The sequence below is a fragment of the Rhyacophila brunnea genome, unplaced genomic scaffold (assembly GCF_057557595.1).
Source record: "Rhyacophila brunnea isolate RB1 unplaced genomic scaffold, BYU_Rbru_1.0 scaffold_3, whole genome shotgun sequence".
Taxonomy (NCBI): Eukaryota; Metazoa; Arthropoda; class Insecta; order Trichoptera; family Rhyacophilidae; genus Rhyacophila; species Rhyacophila brunnea.
In genome coordinates this window covers 24,717,552-24,741,669 of record NW_028232965.1, presented here as the reverse complement: position 1 = coordinate 24,741,669, position 24,118 = coordinate 24,717,552, and the positions used below count along the sequence as shown (strand labels likewise).

The 24,118-nt window shown below is 31.8% G+C and overlaps 1 protein-coding gene across 11 annotated transcripts in view; it reads right to left on the bottom strand.

Moving 5' to 3' along the window:
• Ogdh (oxoglutarate dehydrogenase Nc73EF) overlaps nucleotides 1–23,688 on the bottom strand; it is a 34,755-nt gene extending 11,067 nt beyond the window's left edge. For 2 of the 11 annotated variants that reach the window (XM_085952900.1, XM_085952907.1), the window contains exons 1-20: nucleotides 23,636–23,688; nucleotides 18,414–18,556; nucleotides 17,370–17,510; nucleotides 15,816–15,966; nucleotides 15,132–15,199; nucleotides 10,603–10,705; nucleotides 10,054–10,110; nucleotides 7,204–7,285; nucleotides 6,320–6,496; nucleotides 5,931–6,079; nucleotides 5,708–5,793; nucleotides 5,372–5,551; nucleotides 4,463–4,643; nucleotides 3,752–3,970; nucleotides 2,796–2,989; nucleotides 2,434–2,687; nucleotides 2,192–2,304; nucleotides 1,892–2,079; nucleotides 1,338–1,431; nucleotides 51–62 (exon numbers count right to left, since the gene is read on the bottom strand). In XM_085952900.1, coding sequence (XP_085809026.1) covers nucleotides 51–62; nucleotides 1,338–1,431; nucleotides 1,892–2,079; nucleotides 2,192–2,304; nucleotides 2,434–2,687; nucleotides 2,796–2,989; nucleotides 3,752–3,970; nucleotides 4,463–4,643; nucleotides 5,372–5,551; nucleotides 5,708–5,793; nucleotides 5,931–6,079; nucleotides 6,320–6,496; nucleotides 7,204–7,285; nucleotides 10,054–10,110; nucleotides 10,603–10,705; nucleotides 15,132–15,199; nucleotides 15,816–15,966; nucleotides 17,370–17,510; nucleotides 18,414–18,512 — 2,548 coding nt within the window. In that variant the 5' untranslated portion in view covers nucleotides 18,513–18,556; nucleotides 23,636–23,688. Of the gene's footprint in view, nucleotides 1–50; nucleotides 63–1,337; nucleotides 1,432–1,891; nucleotides 2,080–2,191; nucleotides 2,305–2,433; nucleotides 2,688–2,795; nucleotides 2,990–3,751; nucleotides 3,971–4,462; nucleotides 4,644–5,371; nucleotides 5,552–5,707; nucleotides 5,794–5,930; nucleotides 6,080–6,319; nucleotides 6,497–7,203; nucleotides 7,286–10,053; nucleotides 10,111–10,602; nucleotides 10,706–12,874; nucleotides 12,996–15,131; nucleotides 15,200–15,815; nucleotides 15,967–17,369; nucleotides 17,511–18,413; nucleotides 18,557–23,496 lie in introns of all 11 variants that reach the window. The other 9 variants (XM_085952902.1, XM_085952908.1, XM_085952904.1 and 6 more) reach the window with 6 other exon arrangements.
• Between the last annotated feature and the right edge of the window lie 430 nt (nucleotides 23,689–24,118).

The following is a 24,118-nucleotide window of genomic DNA, read 5'->3' as shown; positions in this document are numbered from 1 at the left end:
CAATTAAAACCAGACGACAATGCATAAAATTTGGTGATTATTAACTTTACCTGCGATATCCTCTAAAGAATGCAACCCAATGTTTGCAGATGAATTTTAGAATCATGTAAGATAAACAATAGGATATGTTTTATTATCATGAATAGGTTTTATAATAATATAATATAATATATGTAATAATACGTGGCGGGAATATAAAAAGCATTTTGATATAACCATTAGTGGGACAAATAATTAACTACAGTGGATGCGGTCAGAGTTTAAAATTCCCAAGTCAATATTTTTAAAACACAAATTGATGCCCGAAAATAATTGAATTCTAATCACCATCTTACAATATGGAATTAATAGCCATGAGCATTTTAAATTTTAATTAGTGCTTGACAGGTGCGTAGGAAGTTGACAATAATTATTACAAATCGAAATGTTACAAAACACTGCGCACCCATCTTAGTAGACATTTAAGTAAAAAGGTAAAATACCATAGACCTCCACGGAGTCAAGATTATTTTAACAGACTTTTTACGAGGAATGGTTGTCAGCCATTCAACCCATTGGCTCCTTGGACTGGATCACACACATTGAAATGTATTATAAATATAATGTATTATAAAAAATAAACAAGTTTGCATTCTTATCAGAATTTATCGAATTTCATGGTAAATTTTACTAATATACAGGTGACCGAGACTAAGATGTAAAAACTTCAAATGACAGATAATAGCAAGGCCACTTGCACATATTGCACAATAAACACATTGAGCAAGTGGTCTTTCAGAGTTCTACATACTTATTTTTGTAAAAATTTTAAAAGACTCTATTTACACATCCCCTGGAAACTTCATTCAGTATTTTTTTTTTTATTGGAATGTTTTCACGAGAAGGAAAGAATAATATATGACCAGTGGTCATTTTTAGATAAAAATTCAAAAATTAGCATATTGTGAAAGGACCTCCAGTCCATCTGGTTGGTTTTAGCTAGTGCCGTCTCTTGCATATTATATCCAAGTTCCAGTCACCATGTATATTGAAATGTGTGAAATAATTTTAAGAATATTGACTGGAGTCTTAAATATTGGAGATTTATAAACCACATAATATTGGTGACATTATGTTACTTACAACAAATATTTTTTTTTAAATTTGGTGCTTATTAATTGAATATAACAAATAATATAGAAAATAACTACATACCTACGAAATGAAAACCATATATGTACAATTTAAAATAATATTATTTTACTTTAAAAGGGAAGAAGTATCATAGGTAGTTTTAGAGTGAGTTTTTCTAATAAATCTAAATACCTACTGGAAAAATAGAACAAAAAAGCTCATACCTTCGAATTCCTCACTTTCTGGCGGGTAATAGTCGGGGTCATCAGCAGACATTTGTAAAAATCTTTCTAAACGAGCAGATGAATGTTCCGGTCCCTTGAACATGAAAATAAAAATTTAATAAATTATTTATATGGATGTCCAAATTAACAAATTTTATAGACATCTACGCTATCCCATTTTCTAATCAGTGCATTGCGAATGTTACATTAATTCAATCTGTTTCTTGTTCCTTAGGTATAATAATTGGGATCCATATAAATATATTTTTATTCTGTCTGTGGTCAAAATGGAGTTTAAGTAATGAAGATAATTCAAAATTCCTAGATTTTGGCTGATCTACAAAAAAGAGAGTAAATTACCATGGGCACTTCTAAATGGAGCATATGAACATCTACCGAGAGGAGGTTATATTAACAGACCTTAGTTATAAGGAATGGTTGTTTGCCATTTGCCCAGCCACAGGATTGAACCATTGACCAAAATTCAAGGGACGGGTTCAACACCACTATATAATAAATGATAGCATCAGTTGATAAGATAAAGTTGATGTTACCATTCCTTCCAAGCCATGGGGCTGGAGCATGACAAGCCCGGACTGGCGAACCCATTTGGCTTGTCCGCTGGAGATGAACTGATCGATGATGCACTGAGCCGTGTTGTTGAAGTCTCCAAACTGAGCTTCCCACAGAACCAATGCATTGGGGTTGGTCATTGAATAGCCCAATTCAAATCCGAGTACACCTGTTGCAAAAATCAAAGTATTTTCAAATCAAGTTTGACAACATAAAAACGGTGTTGAAAAAATTCTTCTTCTTATCCTCTTATGTGATGCAAATTTAATGTTTTGGCTTACCGTATTCAGAGAGAGAGCTGTTGCAGACAGTGTAGGGGGCTTGGTCAGGGTAGAGGTGGCACAAGGGGCGGTATGTTGCTTTGTCGACAGTTTGATGGTGAAGCACGTGATGTCTGAGAAAAAAAAGAATCTTTGATCAATAGGCTAAGGATTTGGCATTATAGGAAAATATAGATGGGATTACATAATTTATTGCGTCGTACACCATAACATATTAAATAATTTCATTATAAAGTGTATACCTGTGTGAGAAGGTTCCTCTTTCCACATCCTGTCCAGATAATCTGACGTGAACTCCTTCTTTGAGAAGTGAGCCGAAAGCCATGGCTTCTCCCAAAGCCCAGTCAGCAGTACGAGATTCCACCATTTCTAAACGGGCCTTCAAGATACGACCAATACCTTTGTGGATGACAAATTCAGCCGCATTCGGGGGTGGGTTGCTGAAACGCCTGCCAATGTGCAATAAGGTTTCTTCTAGCACACCTGTCGATGATGACTGAAAAACAAGATCAAAATATGTAAAGCCTACTCTCATAACACCGAAACATAAAAAATATATTAAATACAAATGCTACACTCATTGAATGACAGAACGATAACTCACTTTGAGGGGATCCTTTCCTTCGAAGAATCCAGACCAAGGAGAATCGAGCCAGTCCTTGTATTTGATATGGGTTTCCAATTTGGCTTGGTTGTAAGCGTCTTCGCAAATCTTTTCATATTTATCTCTGACGTCCTTCACTTCTTCTGCGGTCACAGTTCCTTCTTTGATAAGCTGATCGGCATAGATGTCCAAAACTGAAAAATAAAAAATGTTTGTGTAATCAACTTTATTGACAATTATTGGGAAAGGCTAGAAGAAAGTAATTATTCAATTTGAACTGTAGCACCGCCGTAAGACTACAGATTAACTTAACCCAATGCTTACGGGCCCTTTTAATTAATTTTGTAGTTAACGTGTTAATTTGCATTTGAAAAGCAATTAGCAAAAACACAATTTTGTGCGGCCCGTAAGCATTGGGTTAAAGAACAATGTCCCTTTGGGGCTTCATACTTTTAATTATAAGTGAGTTAAGTAGTCATTTGTAGACTTTTGTGCATTTTCATTGCTAGCGGCCTCTGTTCAAAACTTTAATTATTTTTATACTACTTTGACTGTCTACATATTACAGTTAATCTTAAACGTACTCGTAAATTACAACACATTCATTGTGAACACTGTGAACTTCTGCTGAAAAAAATTCTGGGTCCACCATGGGTTTGCAACCTACAATACTGCACATAACATAACCATTCAGCTAATTTAAAATATTCATTTGTAGTCAATGTGAAATTACTGTATCTCAGTGGTGTTGTACATACCATCATATTATATAAATATATATATATTTTTTTAACTTATGTATTCATGTAAAATGTGCACAACTCACTCTGTTGAATTAAGTGACCCTAAGTAAGCCCCAATGATCACACACTGGGAGAAACTAATCTACTTAATGGTAAGTAGTCGATGGGCAGATAATCGCTATTAAGAAATAAAATTTAATAAAGACAATATACCTGGCTTTGTGTTTCTGATTTTATTGTACATAAGGGGTTGAGTGAACATGGGCTCGTCAATTTCATTGTGACCATTGCGCCTGTAAGAGACAATGTCGATGACCACATCCTTGTGGAATGTGGCGCGCCATTCGGCAGCAATGTTGCACACGTGCATCACCGCTTCAGGACTGTCCCCGTTCACGTGGAAGATGGGAGCGTTCACCACTCGGGCCACGTCTGAAATACAAACAAGTTAATTGATTTAAAATCTAAAACTACCTCAATTTTAATGACAAACTGTACATAATAACAAAATATTATTAAATGTACATTATAATAAAATTCGCTATAAACATAAATCAAATATATATCTATTTGCATACTTATACAATTGGACCATTCTAACATATCATAACTTATATTTGGATAGTTTCCACATTTAAAAAGACTATTCAAACATATTGTCAATGATCTACTTTGACTTAATTATGTTTATTGTTAGGTTATTATAAAATAATAATAATAAAATCAAAGTAAAAGTCATCTTACATACAATTTTCCACAAATTGAAGCCTGAAATGCGCACGAGTTTACTGTGCAGTTCCAATTAAAAAAAAAAATATTTTGAAGTTGATGCCAGATGAAAATAGGATTGCTGTCAAAGAGATAGAGAATACTATCGGTAGTTTTATGAGGTATTTTTAGCTATATTACGTGTCCACTGATTACCTGTGCAGTATGCTGAAGACCTAGAATGCCTGGGATCAGTGGTGAAACCAATTTGGTTATTAGCAACAATGTGCACGGTTCCGTGAGTTGTGTAATCGGGGAGATCTGACAAATGCATTGTTTCAAACACCACTCCCTGACCGGCGAAAGCTGCATCACCATGGAGCAAGATTGACATAACCTGGAAATAATAAAACTAAGTATTATATTATATTTCGATTAGGAATTAAAACTCTGCACCCAATTTTCTATCCTGAGATTTAATACCTGTGAACAGTATATGAAAATTAACAGCCGCAGAGAATTGAATGCATACGAAGAATAGTTTGTATTTTCCAGATTTTTTTAAACTGTTTTTTTATGATTGGAGCATTATTCAACATTAGGTAAATATAAATTTGGCCCTCATAGTCCAGTGCCGAAGATGGTGGCCTTTCACCCGGGGACTCCGGGTTTGATTCCACGTTTGTGATTGTTTCACTTATATTACTAACTACTCTGTTTCACTACGTTACTGTTATTGGGACTCTTGGCCTGTTGTAGTATTAAAAAATAATATTATGTATACCAAAGAAAAAACTACGGGTGCAACTCATTCAATTACATAACTGTAAGCACGAATCACTGAAATTTCTAAAGGAAACATTCTAATCCATATTAATAATCAAATGTTATTTATGGTGAAATAAAGCAGTCAATGCACAATCATTGTTTTGTAATGTCACATCTCAATTTTCATCAATAGTAGATAACATTTTTATTATATAAGCTTGTAAATCTGTTCACACGTGAAACTGTTCACAAGGTCAATTGCGTGGATACGAACCTTTGATTTTTAGGTGGTATAATAACTTAAAGACATAATAGGTATGTATGTGACAAATGAAAAAAAATTAAATGTTTGCCGACCTTCTTTCCTTCACCGTCTCCCCTGTAGAACTGTTCAGCCCTTGTTTTTCCCTGGACGACAGGGTCCACGGCTTCCAAGTGAGACGGGTTGGCGCAGACGGCTAGACGAATGTTCTTGTTTGTCACGCGATTCAGACGCTCGATGTATGTACCGAGATGGTATTTCACATCACCAGAGCCCTATTGATAATTCAAATATGCATTAATGGATAGATCAGTCAAAAAAAATTAATTGTACAGCTATATGGCAAATAAATACTTGGATCAAAATAACATTTATTCGAATGAACCAGTGGAAGTAGATTATTTAATGATTTAATAACAAAATATACGAACATCATCAGCAGCTTCCAAGCCAGCAAACTGGGTGAACAACTGAGGAAGCGGTTTACGGCACACGTTTGCTAACACGTTCAATCGTCCTATGAAAAAATAAGCCCAAATAAATAATATGTATAAGCATTGGTCTTTTATGTAAGTTTAAATGCCCATAGTAGCAGACTCAATTCATTTGGGCATCTTTACATGCCCAGTGTAAAACGGATGCAATACAACGTACCTCTATGTGGCATTCCCATCACGACTGATTCGACTCCGAGCTTCGTGGACACATCAATAACTTGTTTCATGGCAGGAATAAGGATTTCACAACCTTCCAGACCGAAACGTTTTTCTGATGACCATTTCTTGGCGAGGAAGCCTTCAAATCTGCAAAATTACACATTTCATTTTTAATAAACAGGTACAATTTTAACCATAACATTTTTTGAATCAATGAATAATTATGGGAAAATAACGTCCCAAAAGAAATTTATTGTTCTATTCACTTAAGAAAGTGTGTGAATAGAAAATATATTGTATGGTATGACAACATAAAATCTGTGGCCAGCAGAAGTGGTATATTGTCAACAAAATTCCGAAAATTACGGAAATAATTAGTATTGTTACCCAGTAGCTCGAGTGAGTCGAGCCAGGATAAGTCGCTTCTGGTCAGCACCCATGGCGGTCACTCCGGGGGTCTCGAGACGCTGTCGGATCCAGTTGCATTGCTCCAGTGAGTTGATGAACATAAACTCCACACCGATGTGGTTGCAATATGCATTTTCTAGCCTGTTCAGAATTTCCCTGTTGGAACAATTTGTAACAATTAATATTTATTTACTATGAAAATGATAAATCATGCCGAATGACTCTTTTGTTAAATCTCATTTAGTCAATTTACAATTTTCATGTTTCGACAGTTAAATAAATATAAAGAGGTTTAATATAGTAAAACGTCACTAGTTTCAACACCCAAATTAGAATACTTCTGTACAAATTATCAATATATGAAATTTTATCTATATAGATATACTACCATTTTGATCATAGACTGATCATTTATGAACTTGTGCAGTGTGGTGGCATTGTAATCGATTTTTAAAAAGAATTTGTAGTCAACTATTTAATGAACCCATCCTAGATCACACGTTGATTAAAAAAAATATAAAACCCAAAGAATGTTTAGTTTTATTAATCCAAATATTTTGGTTTGCGCCAATTACGTCGGTGATTTAGAGGCAGAGCGCACGGTTTCAGCTCAGTAAGTTTTCTTTGAACACATTTTCGAAACCCCACCGAAAAAAAATTATACCGTTTGTAAAGAAAATGAGACATTTTTCAAGTTTGGTCCAGTCAATAAACGCTTTCTATATTTAAAAAAGCATATGAATTATTTATCACTTGAGCTGCGAGATTCACAACAGTGTTCCAATGATAGTGAATTAAAAGGTGGTAGTAATTATACCTAAAATTAAAGAGATTTTTCTGTGATTTAAAAAAATAGTGTTTACCTGAGAGGTAGTGCTTTGTCTTTGTCTCCGCCAATAAAGGTGGTAGAGGGCAATTTGAATACCCTGTCCATGTCAGCTTCCTCTATTAAATATAAAGAGTACAATCAATTGCTTATGAATTGTCAAATCGTAGATTGTGTAAATATCTCAAATTATTGTTGTTTAATTCATTTAAAAACATATTTAACTGATAATGAAATAATGATTTCTAACAAAAAAAACAATATGTATATATGAATGGCTGTAGGTATAATGTAGACAGGGGCCATTTTTAAATAAATAAGTAATTTAAATGCAGGACCGAGATCTTAAATAATTCACAAAACAATACTAATCTATCAGCAGTTTAAGTTGCCAGTGGGTCTATTCTATACTTATCGAACACTAAATTGATAAATAGTATCAAACTTAGGGTAGGTTTGTATCAAAATATTAGCACTTATTGTAACAATTACACGAAGCTGGTTTTTATTGTTGCAATAAGTGCGATATTTTAACAGCAGCAAGATGGGTGCTGTTAAAATATAGCACTTATTGTAACAATAAAAACCAACTTCGTGTAATTGTTACAATAAGTGCTAATATTTTGATACAAACCTACCCTAAGTTTGATAATATTTATCACTTTATCACTTTAGCGGTCAATAAGCATAGAATAGACCCACAGGTGGCGGCGCAGAAGTAAATAAATAATACAAAGCGTAAAAATCATTTATTAATTTCAAAATGACCCAATATTTGAACAGTAGTGTGAAATGTAGAAATGTTGTTTAAATCAGATGAATTATCGGTGGTGGAACTGAATTTTTACAATACGTATCTAGTGTACTAAATTTCGAGAGAATGTATCACAAGGTTGTGAATGTTTAACATATCAATTGAGATCTACAGTCGCAGAAAGAGATTTGAAATTTTGAAACTTACTCACTGTACATGCTGTATGTACATCTTACCCAGATGATAGATTGAGAGGTGTGCGAGAGTTCTACTTCAAATTTAGTTAATTATGCAAATACAAAGCGGTCAATTTACAAGCGATAAGAAGCGCATGGTGACATTCTTACAAAATAACTGTAAATACTTCAAACAAAATCTACATCAAAATAATAATAAAACGTGTGCAAGAAATGTTAGAAAAATAAAAACCATTACCAATTTTATTAAAATATTAATTACAAGATGCGGCCTTTACTCGCTCACTCACCACTTACCGCCATATGACAAAAATTATATTATATTACCCTTCTACAAACCTGTGCTTTAGCTCTCATATTTATTAGACTCGCCAACAAATCTAATATATCGGAGATAAAGCGTTTATTCAAAAATTAACTGACCAAAATTGATACATAATATATAAAAATGTTATAGTAAATAAAATTACGTAGCCCAGATATTAGTAGTCATAATATATTAAATAAAATACATAAAAGGATTTCTTTTAAATGCATAGGATAAGACACTTTTTAGTTGGTTTGTTTGGAAACATTGCTTTTATTATTCAATCATCTGGAGTGGGGTAAAATATTCAAAACCCGAATCCAGTGCACATCTAACACGAGTGTTTTGTGCAAAAATAATACCATTTGTGATTTTCACTAGCACAACAGAAACCAAAATACCACGTGTGAATAACGCTTGATGATTTGTATTTGAACCGTTTACTTAAAATTTGCAGCATTTTCTGTACAATAATACCGATGGTTTAGTTTTATACTACTTATTAATTTCAAAATTCCGCATACTACAACAAAACATTTACATATTTGACTCGAAAAATTAAATACATATAGATACATGTAGTTCTTTGTCACCAATTAATAATGAGAAATTTAAAAACACTGATGCCTGTAGCAACCAACCTTCTTAACCCATTGAAGATAGAATTGATTTTGCAGGAACACTTATGTAAACCAACTGCATATTAATTAAAATAATTTTTTGAAACTTTGTAGTTATAGAAATTTTCTATTTATGTACCCACCGAAAATGACAACAAAGTTAAAATGTCCATGATAGAAATACAAAAAAATTAACTTAAATAGTAACTAGGCATTCTTTAAGTTATTCTAAAGACGCGCTTTTTATGTTTTTAACCCTCTCCATCTGGAACTCAGCAACAGAGACAGAGAGCAACAGTTGCCACTACAGCATGGGGATGTAGTGCCACCTGGTTCGAACGACTAGCTTAAAACAGCACATATATGTACCTACCGAAGTAGCTGCCACATTGATAAAATTTAGGAATTGATCTTACCAACCAAATAATTCATAAAAAATATATTGGGCCCTATATTAGTGGCATCATATACCGATAGCCAAACCTTTCATTGATCAATAATTATAGTTGGCATTTTTTTGAAATTAATAAGTAGTTCAATTTCAACATACATCATATTCTCCAACTTCCGACATTGCCACAAAAAAAACTCCAATGTGTTAGGAAATATTTCCAAAGGATCTCAATTAAATTAAATACTATGGTGATACAATGCATGTATAATAAATGATTTTTTTTTATACAGAATTTATAATTAATAACAATTGGACTAGTGAAAGTACTGGAGATAAAAGATATCCAAAATGTTATCAGGTCTGTAGTATTAAAAATCTGATTAATAAGTTATCATTTGGGACGATCAAGGTAGCAAACAGTACGCATGTTGCACATAATTGCAAACAAAAGGTATTATGAACGCAACAAATTATTTGTAAAATTCAAATGAAAACCAACAAACAATATTATAAACACTTAATCATACATTTGGAGTGGAAATCTACATGAGAAATGCTAAAGCATTAAACCGAATAACCTTTTCGATGCTAAAATGACGTGTTCTGAATTCTTACTGAAATATTCAAGCCGCTTTAGATGGAGGTCCTTCTTCTGTCCCTTACGTACACGATCTCCAAAACAAATAAAACAATACTCTCAAAAAATCGTCAAAATTGACCAATTAAAAGAACAGAAATATCATTATTGTGCACCAATGAGAACTGTGCTGGCAAACTAAATAAACCAAATGTCATATTATGTAATGGCATGCGAGATACTTTCTTCTTTACGAAAATTAATATTACCAAAAATGAATTAACAAATGAAAAGACTATTTTAAAAGTAAAACTACATAAATGTTTAAAGACTGCCAAATTATATCATTAAAATAAAAGGGTATAAAGTATCACACTAAAGATTTAAACGTTAATACGTTAATTAAAACTGTATCTGGGAGGTGTATAAAATTGATGTCTTTATAATAAATTAATTCAAATTAATTTTTAATTGAAATCAATAGATGTATGTATATTATGAAAAAATTATATTATTTTAAATGAATTCTCTAGATTATACAAGAGAGCGAGAAGTGGAAGGCGGAGGGGGGCTTGATTTATTCTTACCAAAGCGGTAACTGGAGTAGAGAAGTTCTTGAGGAGGTTTATCTTCCAGATCGGCAGCAGCTATATCCAAAGGGTCTAGCTTCGCTATGTGATGCCCACGGATCTGGTTTATTTTTTATTATAATATTAATGTGTGTTAATTTCAAATATAATAAAAGAGAAGCATGATCGTGTAGTAATACTGTTAAATTTCACATAGTAAATATACATGTTTTGTTAAATGAAAAGAAACACATAAGTCAAAGTTGTAAATAAAAGAAATAAAATAGAATCATAGATACGTGTATCATGATAGATAAATAAACTAAGATGACAAAGAACTTGCAGTCGGTGATATAAATTAAAATATTTATAGGTATTCTTAGTAGTCATAATATAACTAAAGTTAAAATAGTACAAATAATAAAAATAAAAATGCAACTTGTTAAGACAAACGTAATTAAACAATATAAATTATGATACATAATATAATCATGTAATGATAAATGCACTCAAAATATCTTTCATACTTTTGGGGTTAGTTTGAAACTAATCAAATAATTTTACGTTCATTACGGATAGGTGACTTATTAAATAATAAAAGTAACAAATCAATTTTGCAATTTCAGCCAATTATTTTTGTAATCAATGTCAAAGAATAGAAAAAAAAGAACACAAGACAACTGAAGGCAACTTTCAGCGTGACAAAATAAACAGACATCGTACAAAAGCGTGGAAAGAGAAATTCAGTCAACTAGCAACTTTGCACTAAAAAGCAAACGTAATTGAAAGATTCAAAGCATACTGTCAATCACTACACAAAGCTGTTCCATTTGATGCAGGCAACTAAGCTAAGGGACATGAGTACTCAATGCCTTACCTCAGATACTCATCACAAGTATCTACTAAGTCATTACTGAAATACTAACAAATTGAAATGACCCTGAAACTAATAACTAATAATGGTGAGAGAGAAAACTCATACTTTACCAGGTGCCTTAAGATCCAGTTGAATTTGCTAGTAGTCCAAATAAATAAAAATAAAACCACGGAAACAAAGCCAGGACTAAAATAATGGTACATAGTACTTACTATATTTAAGCATTGGAATTTTAGTAAACGATGTGAGTAATATAAGATATTACAGATTCCTGAAAGTTCACCGATGATCCTGAAGGAAGGGAAATCCCAAAATTAGTCCTAGCTTTGTAGCAATACTAAAAATAGATATGTAAACATTCACAACCACATCTGATTCATATTTTATAAGGAATGATGTTGGTATACAATTAAAATATATAATAATACGTGATCTTAAGATATTACAAAAATCTAAGACGAAAGATATATTTTATTATTGCCAATTATTTCGTAGTATTTATACAAGTCAACTACAATATCAGCGGTACACAATAATATAGCTAGGACATTGATCCAAATTATATTTTTTGATATGCATTAGTAGCTCCAGATTTAAAACCTTCAACGCAAGTATTTATAGCGGGAGAATAATAATGGGGTCGGGGTGATGTTGAGCCATAGAGCTTGTCCACCGATGCATGCAAAACTATTGTCCAGACTAAGTGAGTAATTATTTTTTCAGAGATTATGTTATCATTGTTTGTCATAAAACATAAGAGAATTTAAATGAAGTTTTGGTCCCCGAGGCTAACAGAAGAGTTAATTGTTATGTTGCCAAGAAATGGAGGTGACACCGATAATTAGTGAAAATGTATATTAATCGATACAGGTTGGATGTCATCATGAAAATGTTATGTTGATAATGAAAGTTATTAATACTATATTATGTGTGAAAAATAAAAGATGAGGTTGCACCCAATGAAGTGAATACACCAATAAATTTATTCAAAGCATATTTTTATGTCTGCTATTATCAAAATTTAGATGAAGTTGCATATTATTATCAGGATTGTCATCAAATTGACATCAAATATTAATAGACAATGCATATGTACATAATACATTAGTGCATGTTCTTTTCATAGAAACTTGCAAATTCACAAATGTTGATGAAATACAGATGTTATTAACTACAGACTGTCTATGATTCTCCTTTGGATGAATTGTAATCAACGTAATAAAAATTACAGTTATTAATTTATTTATTATACTGGTTTAGTAACTTTCCATCATGAAGATTGATCTATGCAGAACAATTTTAAACTGAGGCGTGAGGCCTCCGTACGGATATGAGAAGGTATACTGTGTGAAGTGAAGAGTTGTGAAGTGTAAAGTGTGAGGCATGATGATGCAAGCAGTGTTAGGTGCATACCGAACTGCATGTATTGTCGAACGACGGCTTCGGACGCGTACGCCTGTCCCGCCGTGTTCACGTTCTTGTTGGACGATTTGATTCCCAGGGGGTCCAAGTCAGCAGCCAGATGACCTCGAGACTACACCATTTCCATTGCAATTCAATAAATTTTCATCCCACACAATTGCCACTCATCAATTTTCATAGAATGATGTGGGTATAAATAACAACACAAAATATATATATACTCGGGAGAAGCTCAGAACAAACATCAGATTGATGAAAGAAAAAAAGGTAAATGTATCTGTAGACCGTCCCATAGAACCCACCCATTGAAAAGGATATTAATTCCTAAGGTTATTACAAAATTTAATCAAAGTAAATAGGAAAGTTATTGTGAATAATTTGTCTGAGCGACCCCATTATTTTATATTCAAGAATATCATGTCGGCACTGTCATGACAATTACACCTCGGGAGTTAGTTGGGTTATGAATTATATGTGTTTTAAAACGTTTTCGCCTACAAAATATTATTTAAAAGAATTGTAACTGATTATAAAATACAATTGATATTAAAATTTATCTGATTTTTCTAAGCTTCCATGTTGATTGAAAATTCAGATAAATTTTAATACATATTCAATTTCCACAAAGTATTGTCAATCGAATCAATATACATAAGATTAAAATAGAATTTACCAACATTTTGGATTCTGATATTTTTTGTAAATTTTGTTTCAAATCTCTGAGTAGTAGGTATTTTAAGGATTATGATTTAATTATGCCAAATATCAGAAACAGACGAAATTTTGCATCAATACAGATTTCTACCAAAACGAAATGCAATACATATTTTTATTGAACATTAAAAATTCTTTCAGATAAAGTAGGACTATATTGTAACCCAAATGATAGCCATGTAATTTAAAAATAACATCAACACAAAAATGATTTATATTTCATACCTACGCATGGTTGAGGGATGGTTCAATACAAAAAAAAAGATGAAAAATTACCATCATGCATTAACAAAAAAATCTATGAAATTACATACTGGGATTACTTTTGGAAATAGTAACCATAGAGAATTACACTACATACTGGGTAGATTACAAGACTTGAGATGTTTTATAACATCAATACTTTATTTCTATAGGGAAACCACTCAAAATTTCAAAGTTTTGATTTTTTTTGAAGTTAAGATTTGATGTAATAAAATATAAACACATTTACTTAAAAAATCGAGACTTTAAACATTGAAATGAGAATTTGTGCAAAATTTTCAAACGGTATTATCTCGGAACAAGGTATTTTGAGTTGTTTTCCTACAAAACTATCGATATATCTGGACATTTATATGATGAATGTTTGTTTTCTTCGCTAGTCCTTTGCGACAAGTTTCCAACATTATAATACCAAGAGTATTTCATATAACTTTGATTTGTAAAATGACTTCATATGACATTGATTCTATAATATGTATGTATTAAGGACCCCATTTTTTGACTAATTACAAATATCTTTAATACAAATATGTCTTCACATTATAAATAATCTTGCTCCAAAAAGATAGATAAATTTGTTAATTTTATGTATCTAAGACGAAAGGACACAACAATTAAAAATCGTGCGTGGAAAGGTAGCATAGACAATATCAATAAAATGTTGGCCAAGTAGGGTGATGCAAATCATGACTATATTTTAAAGTCGTGTTTGATTTTTAGCATACAAATAGTGACATTCAGTAGTCATAAAATTTCGCTAAACACGATACACCACAAATATTATATCATGCTTAATATTAAAATAACGTCTGGCTATTAGAAAATAAGGGATATGCAACCCTGTTACTAATTCAAGCGTAAAGGATGGGGAAAATTGTAAGCATAAATTTTGAATAATCCTTCAAATTAAAAATAAAACAGAAAATTATCTAGCTAGGCTAATTAAATAAAATATATAGACGTAAGAGAATAAATAAAAATAATTTCACTGAACGATTTCAAGGGGAGGGATTTATGAAACAGTATAAACATTCATATAACTTTCATAATGTGAGGTCAAACATAAAACAATAAGTCTCAACTGTGGTATTTACCTTTGTCGAATGCGGTCTTTCTCCAATAAGAATGAATATGGCTAATTGACTATGTGTGTGTATGAAATTTCACAGTGGTGGCACTAAACTCAAGAGTTGGCAACATTGTTGTAGGACTAACAAAATATGCAACGTAAAATATTGAGAAGTGAATAAAATAAGAAGAAAAGATTCACCTGGTAACTTCTGATGATAGCTTGCACAGCCAGATGGTCATCAATGATTTTCTCATTGACAGGAGAACCTATAAAACGAATCAAGTTTCAATTGACGCTCCAGCATCGTCTTTGAGCTCATACCACAGATAATTATTTTTAGAAAGTTTCAACTAGAATTTTTTCAGTTACATTTCAAACAAAAAAGTCATTCAAAAAGGGTGGCGGGACCACTTTTGTTCCCTTTAGAATCTCACTTTATTCATATTACTTTTCTGATAATGGTAGCAAATGCAAAAATATAGTATTTTTGGCGTACTATTAATATATTTATCATTGTACACAGTACGCAGATAATTATTAGTACAAATACTACAGTTAAGGTACGGTACGCAAGACTGCACAAATTACTGACAAGTCACCCCCGGATCGGCACGTCATAGCTGTTATACGACCACTTGCATTGGCTCTACTCATATTTGTACCACACGACAAATAAAGTCAATTTATCTTAATAAAAAAGGTACAAATGCATACTGTTTCGGATATCAAATTATGGAAAATACTGCTTTAAGGAAATAACTGTTTAATATACCATCTAATTCATATAATATGTTGAAAACCCTTCTATTTGAGCCCATTTTTGGAACGAGGTTATTTTGTGTTCAAATGGATTCATCTAAGAAAAAAATCAGCGATATTAACCTGAGAGGGATGGTGCGCCCATCCCAAAAGAGGGTACAAGTGCCGAGAGAGGAACGGTGTTGCGGGCTGGGGGGGCAAGGCCGGGGGGCGCTTGGTAAGCTGATCCGGGGCCCGACCCTCCTGATGAATTGCGGAAGAAGGCATCCCACGACTGCAAAAATAGTCATACAAATTTCATATCAAATAATTCTGTGACCTTTCCCATCTCTTCCGATGTACAAGTTTCTGTAAAATTGGTGCCTACTATAGGTTGTGATTTCTCAACTCGGTTCGATTACTGAGATGTGATAATTTTCAAAATTTGTCCTTTTTTTCTATTTTTTGATATTCTAAGAGAAATTAAAGTATTACTTATGCTGAAAAAATGAAACTTTTTTAAAGATTTTTGAAGCTGCCAATAAAAAATTTTCTTTCAAAATCAATGTGAGAGCTTTCATTTTTTTTCTGGGTAAACTTTTGCGAAATTAATTATAAATACAGTACTGTTCGGTTATCAGGAATACAGCGAAAAACACATTTTGAAAATAGCCGATAAACTGGATTATTTGTTAGTTTGGGTTAATTTGGGTTAGTTTATGTTAGGTTGGGTTAGGTTAGGTTAGGTTAGGTTTGGTTTGGTTAGGTTAACCTAACAAATAATCCAGTTTATCGGCTATTTTCAAAATGTGTTTTCCGCTGTATTCCTGATAACCGAACAGTACCATAAATACTCCTGTTTCAACTGTTAGACCTACTTTATTGTGTCATCCGAGAGTTATCAAGTATATTCTACTGAAAGAAAATTTCACTTTTTTATGAAGAATGGAAACTGACTACTTTTTTTCAGTGACATCATACATTTTAAATTCATGTTAATTTTTGATTATTTTATGACAGGTGCATTTTTTCTTTGGAAAATTTCTCAATTTATAAGAATCTCATAAACAATTTCGAGAAAGAAGAATCAGAATCTCTAAAGAATGCTCCATCACAATATCTAGTTGACAACTGTAAAAGTAATATGTACTCAACTTAAAGTGATTTTCCACCAAATTCGAAAAATTATCAAACCAGAACACTGACGCATTAATAACAGCTAAATTAAATTCACATAGGTACAAAAATTTTATCAATGATTTAATTGTTCTCATCTTGAGTCAATATTGTGTCAATGCATTTAACAAGATAAGGGATATTTTATTGTACTAGCTAATATTTACCATATGTTAATAATCTTATTAAGTCAGACACACCTCCACATTCCATATATTATGTACATCCATAAAACATTATTAGATTATATACTGATAAGTACAAAATAAAAGCTTGTGTACAGAATATAATGTCAATCAACTTTGTACTCTCAACTAATATAATACATATGTAAAAATAATCATTTTCAAGATAAGAAAAGAATAATACCAATACACTTTAATCCCACAGCAGACATTATTTCAATCTATGTTGGCTCGGCGGGAAGAGATAATAAATGAGTCTTATGATAATAATAGAACTGATATTTAAATCAGTAGTCTCAAAATTTGTTAGATGTACGTAAGTATTTGGATATGTTACCGCATGGACAGATTTAGGGTCCGCCAGCCACGAGTTGTACATGTCTTCGACATAAGCGCCGCTCGACCCATTGAGGAATGGCTCGGTGGCAGCGGCCGACAAGAAGCGGCGAGGGCTGTATGTGGATGTTACACATGGCGCCTGCAACAATAACATTCAATTAATAATCATTTGCTTAGATAAACCAAACATGCATGCATAATAATTTGATAACATACCTACATTTTAAATACGGTTTTATGAAATAAAATAATTTTATATAACCTGTATTTTTACAAATAAAAAAAACATTCGCTTGAATAACTGTAATGTTCAGTTTTTGCAGAGTAAATTCTCATGTATAAAGTTAAAATATGAACAGTAGTATTGGTAAATTAGAAACAAAATGTAAACAAACATTTTCTTTTTCTTCTTTTGACCATGTCTGATCCTAATAGGATTATATGGGCCTCCACAGAGTGGAGGTTTGTATTGACAGATTTTTTGTTTTCACGTAAAAAATGGATGTTAGCCACTTTCTAAGACTATTGGGTCCATCCTCAGACTCCAAACTCAGCACACAAGAATGCGATTTTCCAGTGCAACAATTCTCGACAGCTATTACATATTTGTGTATACCTAAATGAAGAAATTGTAGTACCTTTTTTTTTGTTTTTGAATGAAAAACATACAAATTAGGTTGAGCATTGAGAGTAAGGTACCATTTCTTCTCATGCGTAAGAAGTAGGAAAGGTTAATTATTTGTATATTTTGTGTAGCAGTATCTATATCGCTTCTGTCATAGTAGTTTTATCTTTGATTACGTTTTTTATATCACCACACATCATCATTTTGTTTGCTGTTGTGGTCACTCAAATCAGCACATTGAAAAATATCTTCTGTCTGCTTTGTCATATCTCTATCAACACATCACACGATTTCAAATTCAGATTGCATTGTTTCTGAAAACATTACGGTGAATAAACTGAAAAGCTGGGAATTACTGCTTTTCAACAGTTGATATGGTAAATGCTTGCAACAAATATAATGGTAACATATTTTGACCTGAGATGTGGTCTTGTTGAGCAGCCATGAGGCGAAGGATCTATCTCCGCTGGCCACTCTGGGAGCCAGGTGTGACAGCACCGAACGTGCACGATGCATTTTCTTTCACTGGCTGGCCACTTGAGCTCTTACAATATAACCGACTGAAACAAAAAAACATCAACGAATTAAAAATGTTTAATCACATTTAGGCGGAGACTCAGACCGAAAACCGTCTTCATTAAAACATTTAATTAATAACCCATAATAGCTCAAATAAATTTACTAACATAAAAATATATATTATAAATTATTAATTTTTTCACCATGTTCACTATTAAGCAGAACATCCAGACCTCCACAGGGGGGAGATTATATATTTTTTTTTTAGGAAGAATGGTTGTTCCACAAGGACCACCTGACTATATGTCCGCTCATTGTATGGCTTTTTACTGAAAGAGCTTTTTTAAAATAAGAGAGCTTTCGATTTACAGCCTGATTATTTTCAATGTATGGTCAAAAAACTTTTTTTATAAAAAAAATATTGTACCTGTGAACATATCATACATAATATGGTACCTATACGAATACAAAAAATGGGCAAGTATACAGTTGGAGTTAATATTCAGATTGGATGCAGAACAATAAATCTAACAAGTCATGAACACTGCAATACAAAATTACACAAATGCCACATGACAAGAACTACTAAACTGACATAGTTGATCTCAAATAATTTATCAAAAGCACTTTCTCTTTACAAACAGGGAATGAACATCTTACTTCAAATTGATTCAAGATGATTTATATAAGTATGATTTGAAATAGATAAAAATGCATTTTCAACTAAAATCTTTCGGGGTTCTCAAGTTTTTTTCTAAAATTGGAACTAATCATATGGAAATTAATGATTCGTTACATGGCATTTCACTTTAGGGCCAATTTTTCACGAACGGATCTCGGCTGTACAATAAAGTATTAGTGTACTGTTTGTTATATGTACCTAAAATAATGCAATAGGTATCTGTCTTGAAGTGTTTCAAATCATTATGTGTATAATATTATAAAGTAAGAGAGCTGGACTTTTGATAATATGACATATTTTCACTCTTATTTGAAAAAAAAAAAAAGGAAAAATTCACAGATATTTTTAGCTTACTTGAGCAGGTGGCAATTTATTAACAAAATGAAAAGTAACAATAATTAGCCATTAAATAGCCATAACAAGCAAATACAGCTATAGAATAAGTGAGAAGTTGCCTTGTCAATCGTGCTTCATTGATTTAATCTGTGTTAATAGTTATCAATGACAAATGCAATATTGCACTAAACAATAAAGAAAATAAGGTCTGATACAAGGTTAAAATCGAAACAGAAACTTTCATATTTAAAAGTTATATTATTAATTTAATGTAAATTCTTGGTGAAAAGCCAATTTTATAAAAAAAAAAATATGAGGGCTCTAGAAAAAAAAAAATGTGCACTTTTTCATTTTTGATATTGGCAAGCCAATAAAAATTTCTTATTTATCTTTTATTTATTATAAAATGTTATATATTATTAGTGTAGAAACAACATCTAAAATACTTTTTTTAGAAATTATACCTACAGAAAGACATAAAACATTTTAAATGACTTGCACACATTTTATAAAATGGAAACTCATTTTTGTTTCTAAACCACTCACATAATATACAGGTGATAATACAGGCAGAGGTCATTTATATAATAAATACCATCTATTATATTCTTAACGCCTTCACAGTTATATCTACTGATTTTTGTATAATTTTCAAAAAAATCCCTACACTTCCCCATGGCATTATTTAAAACACCAGTAGGACATAATTTTTATGTAAGTAAATAACAATTTCAAAATATATTCAAATATTGACGTACCGATTAACGATTTATATCCCACTGCCAATCACCCAGTATATTATATTATAATATCTAATGAACATGATTTAAAAACAATGAAATCTGGTTTTGTTTCCTTAATAAACAAGTGTCAAGTAAGCGAGCATATTATAATTGTTATATTTTATCAAATGAGCTAATGTTAAAATTATCTTTTCAACAGATTCAGCGATCATGATAATTTTATAAAAATTATCTATCATTATTTGGTGTTTTTGGTTTCACTCTTATGTGGTGAGACCGAGTTATAGATGAATTTTATTAAAAAAAAGATATAAACTATTTTACGATTCGTGCATAATGAAATATTATTGCTGATTACATAGATACACTATGCCTAGTAGATTACCTGACCGAATGAATACAAGGTTACGGGTTAAATTATGTGGTCAATTATATACATCATCAAAAATTGCACAGAAAAAAATGTTTTGTTAAAGAGTTACCTTGACGACGGTGAGAGGCATAATAATTGAAACTATTTTTTACATTAAATTCATAAACATCATTCTAATTGACAAAGCACACTGATATTGCATTTGCATATAGGCTTAATTATCTATACACTACTAGTACAGTTGTAGCTGCAATAATTTTAGAAGAAAAATAATTACAAGATAAAAAGAACTTTTTGTATACGTTTTTAAATTTTCTGTTGACTCATATAAACTTGACAATTCTATGTATTAATAAATACTTTTTTTTGTACTTGATAGAAATACTGAATAAATATAGAATACTGAAATGTCATTTTGACATTTCATATTGATTACCATAGTAACGCACGTATGTATTAATAATTTAGTTGCTAGGACCCCTTAGCAACCAATAATAGTGTTTTACTTTTTATGAATTTTTTCCGAAATAATTTTCCATACAAAACAGAATTAACTGAAAATGAATTCAATTCTGCTTAAAGATGGCTAAAAGTATTAAAAGAATGCATTGTCATCGTGTTCTGATATATTCTAAAAGTTACGAATGTCTAGCTAGTCGGGAAGTTAGTTAAAACAAGATTTGTATTGGACAAACAAGAAAAAATTTGTAGTGGACAAACAAGAATACAAGCTAATAAAAATGTGGTAATAATTCGAAAGTGTAGTTATGTAACATTAAATTAAATGTATTATTTATTGTAAATCTATTATTCCAAGCTTGCCAAGGCAGTCTGGCCTTATGCAATTCTATTTTAAACTAATCATGCATGGCCATGACATTGAAGTAGTGGTATTAAAGTAGCATACAAAATAATGGAACTATGAATAAGTAGTTTCATATCATTACCTATTTGAATACACTTATACAGATGGGTTGATCATGGCAATCAACAAGTAATTGAAAATATACTCCAAAACATTATTATGTATGTATAAACCAGACATGTCCAACACGTTGATCTCGATTGACCAGTCGATATAGGACCATACGTCTATAGGAATTGAGTCGTGAAAATGTACTAAGCATATACATACAGTTGCTATAATATAATAATCATGATTTCATTGAGGTTTTGAAGGGGAGGCATTAACCATAATTATTTATATTTCATTAACCAGCTTATGCGAGTCGTTTTCAAATTAACCATGAGGAAACCCATGTGACCTCATTGTATCACATGATTCAAATTGCATAACTCACGACATGGCACAGTAGTAAGAGAAAGAGAAGATGTGAATCCCCACACTTTAAACTGAGGCGTAGTTCCACATACAGTCGCGCAGTAGGAGAATAGTTTGACGATGAGTGCCCTTTTGGGAGGAAAACTTATCATTTTCACGACAAATGAGAAATTGAGTATTTCTTAAGTATTATAGTATTGTTTTGTAAATTATGACGCCTCAGTATCCTCAGCCAAATATAATGTTCAACTTGAATAATGTCAATGGAAGAGTGTGGTAGATCACTGCCAGTATTGTTACTGGAGAGTAGATCACCACTTACTTGAAGTTGGATATGATAATTTTAAAGTTGTATGGTATATTGCAGATCAATTTTTAGTGATTGATATGAAAATAAAAAATATATATTTTACAAGACCCCGATTATTCAGTTATCAATCATGAATGGCAGCATATATAGATCCAATGCTGATCTTGGATATTTGGCAGCGTACCAATTAGGTACACAGAATCTAATTATAGATTTCTTCACTAAACAGAGTTGTTAGGAAAACTCTTACTGATTTCTATGAATTGTCTATTGTTATATCATGAAAAAAAAAAATAATACATTAACTCAATGAAAAGATTGATATTACCAGCAGACAAAAATTACGGTACAAGTCGGTTATGGAGATGCCAGCGGCAAACACATTTTGAAAATAGCCAATATACTGGATTATTTGTTAGGTTGGGTTAGTTTAGGTTTTCATTTTTGAATTCATGAATTTTGCCCAAAATCAGCTATGACAATTAGCGTGGTTCCCGCCTGGCTCCCCCATAACCGACTTGTACCATAATTACTTTTTTGTTCAATTAACTTAATCCAGTTCACTAGATGTAGACACATCTTGTAAGTTATAAAAAAAAACAGTAACAATTTAACCTACACAAATGTAGATTAATATAGGTAAGTAGGTATGTATAGTTTCTGAATATCTGAAAATCATGACTCGCTAGTTGCATTACCTATGCAACAATTCTCACCTCGCTTTTAAAATTTTATAAAATTTCATACTTAATTATATTTGCACAAATTATTTACGTTTATTCATATCAATATAAGACAGGGCACTTATTTTGTGTACGCATATATATGAAACATAACCTAGACTAACATTGTTAAAAATAAAGATTGTTAAAATGACATAGTTCTAGTTAGCATCCGCACGCGCCTGCCATTTATGAATATTGTTTAGTCGACGTTTTGTTTTCAATAACCACAATGACATTTTAATGAAGTTGAAATTTCCCGGTAAATTGGGCTGATAACAGTGTGATTACGGATGACGTTTGAAATCATTTCATAAGAAAAAAAGTGACGTCATGATCGACGTTATAGAACTGCAGAAGGAAAGTGCAAGTGGGAGGAACCTTTTACGTGATAGTTTGTTATGTTTATTAAACATAACGCACTCAATCTTTGACGTCCAAAATTCCCTGTTGTGCATGACAGGTCTCAAATTATTTTAACTTATAATGACACTTCTATGGATGGTTGAGGGAATCAATATGGGGTTACTTGCTATTTTGTTATATAACAGCCAACAACTCACAACCCAGACGGCGCACAAAAGACAATATAATATTAAAAATTGAACTAGGAATTTGTTCCATAAAATCAATTGACTGAAAACTGGTTTAAATGCTTATAAATGCATTTACCTTATCTACTAAAGTCGGCCGCGGCAACACACGATTGACGGTGATCGTTGAAGGTCCTAATGTTGCCACGCTATAATAAATGAATACATAAAATATGCCAAAAATGCTAAATTTAATAGTGCAACTTACTCTGTGTATTTGAATTACTGAAATATAATTAGTCATAAAAGTTACGATAACTAATTTATTATCTGCATTACGTAATTTTACTAGGTAAATGAAGTAAATAAAATATATATCAGGTCAAAATACTTTTTCCCTATATGGCAACAAAACTACGGTTGACCGACTGCCCTACCAAAACGGTACGTGAATTTAAAAAAAAACGATAGTAGGCATTAGCCAATCAGCCTTCAAAACTGTCTTTGAAAGTAGCACACTAAAATTAGGCATAATATTTGAGGCCACAATTATATTACTTGGGTTTTAGAAAAATATACAGGAATATTATCAGTACCTACCTACCTATTATAATCTAAATCA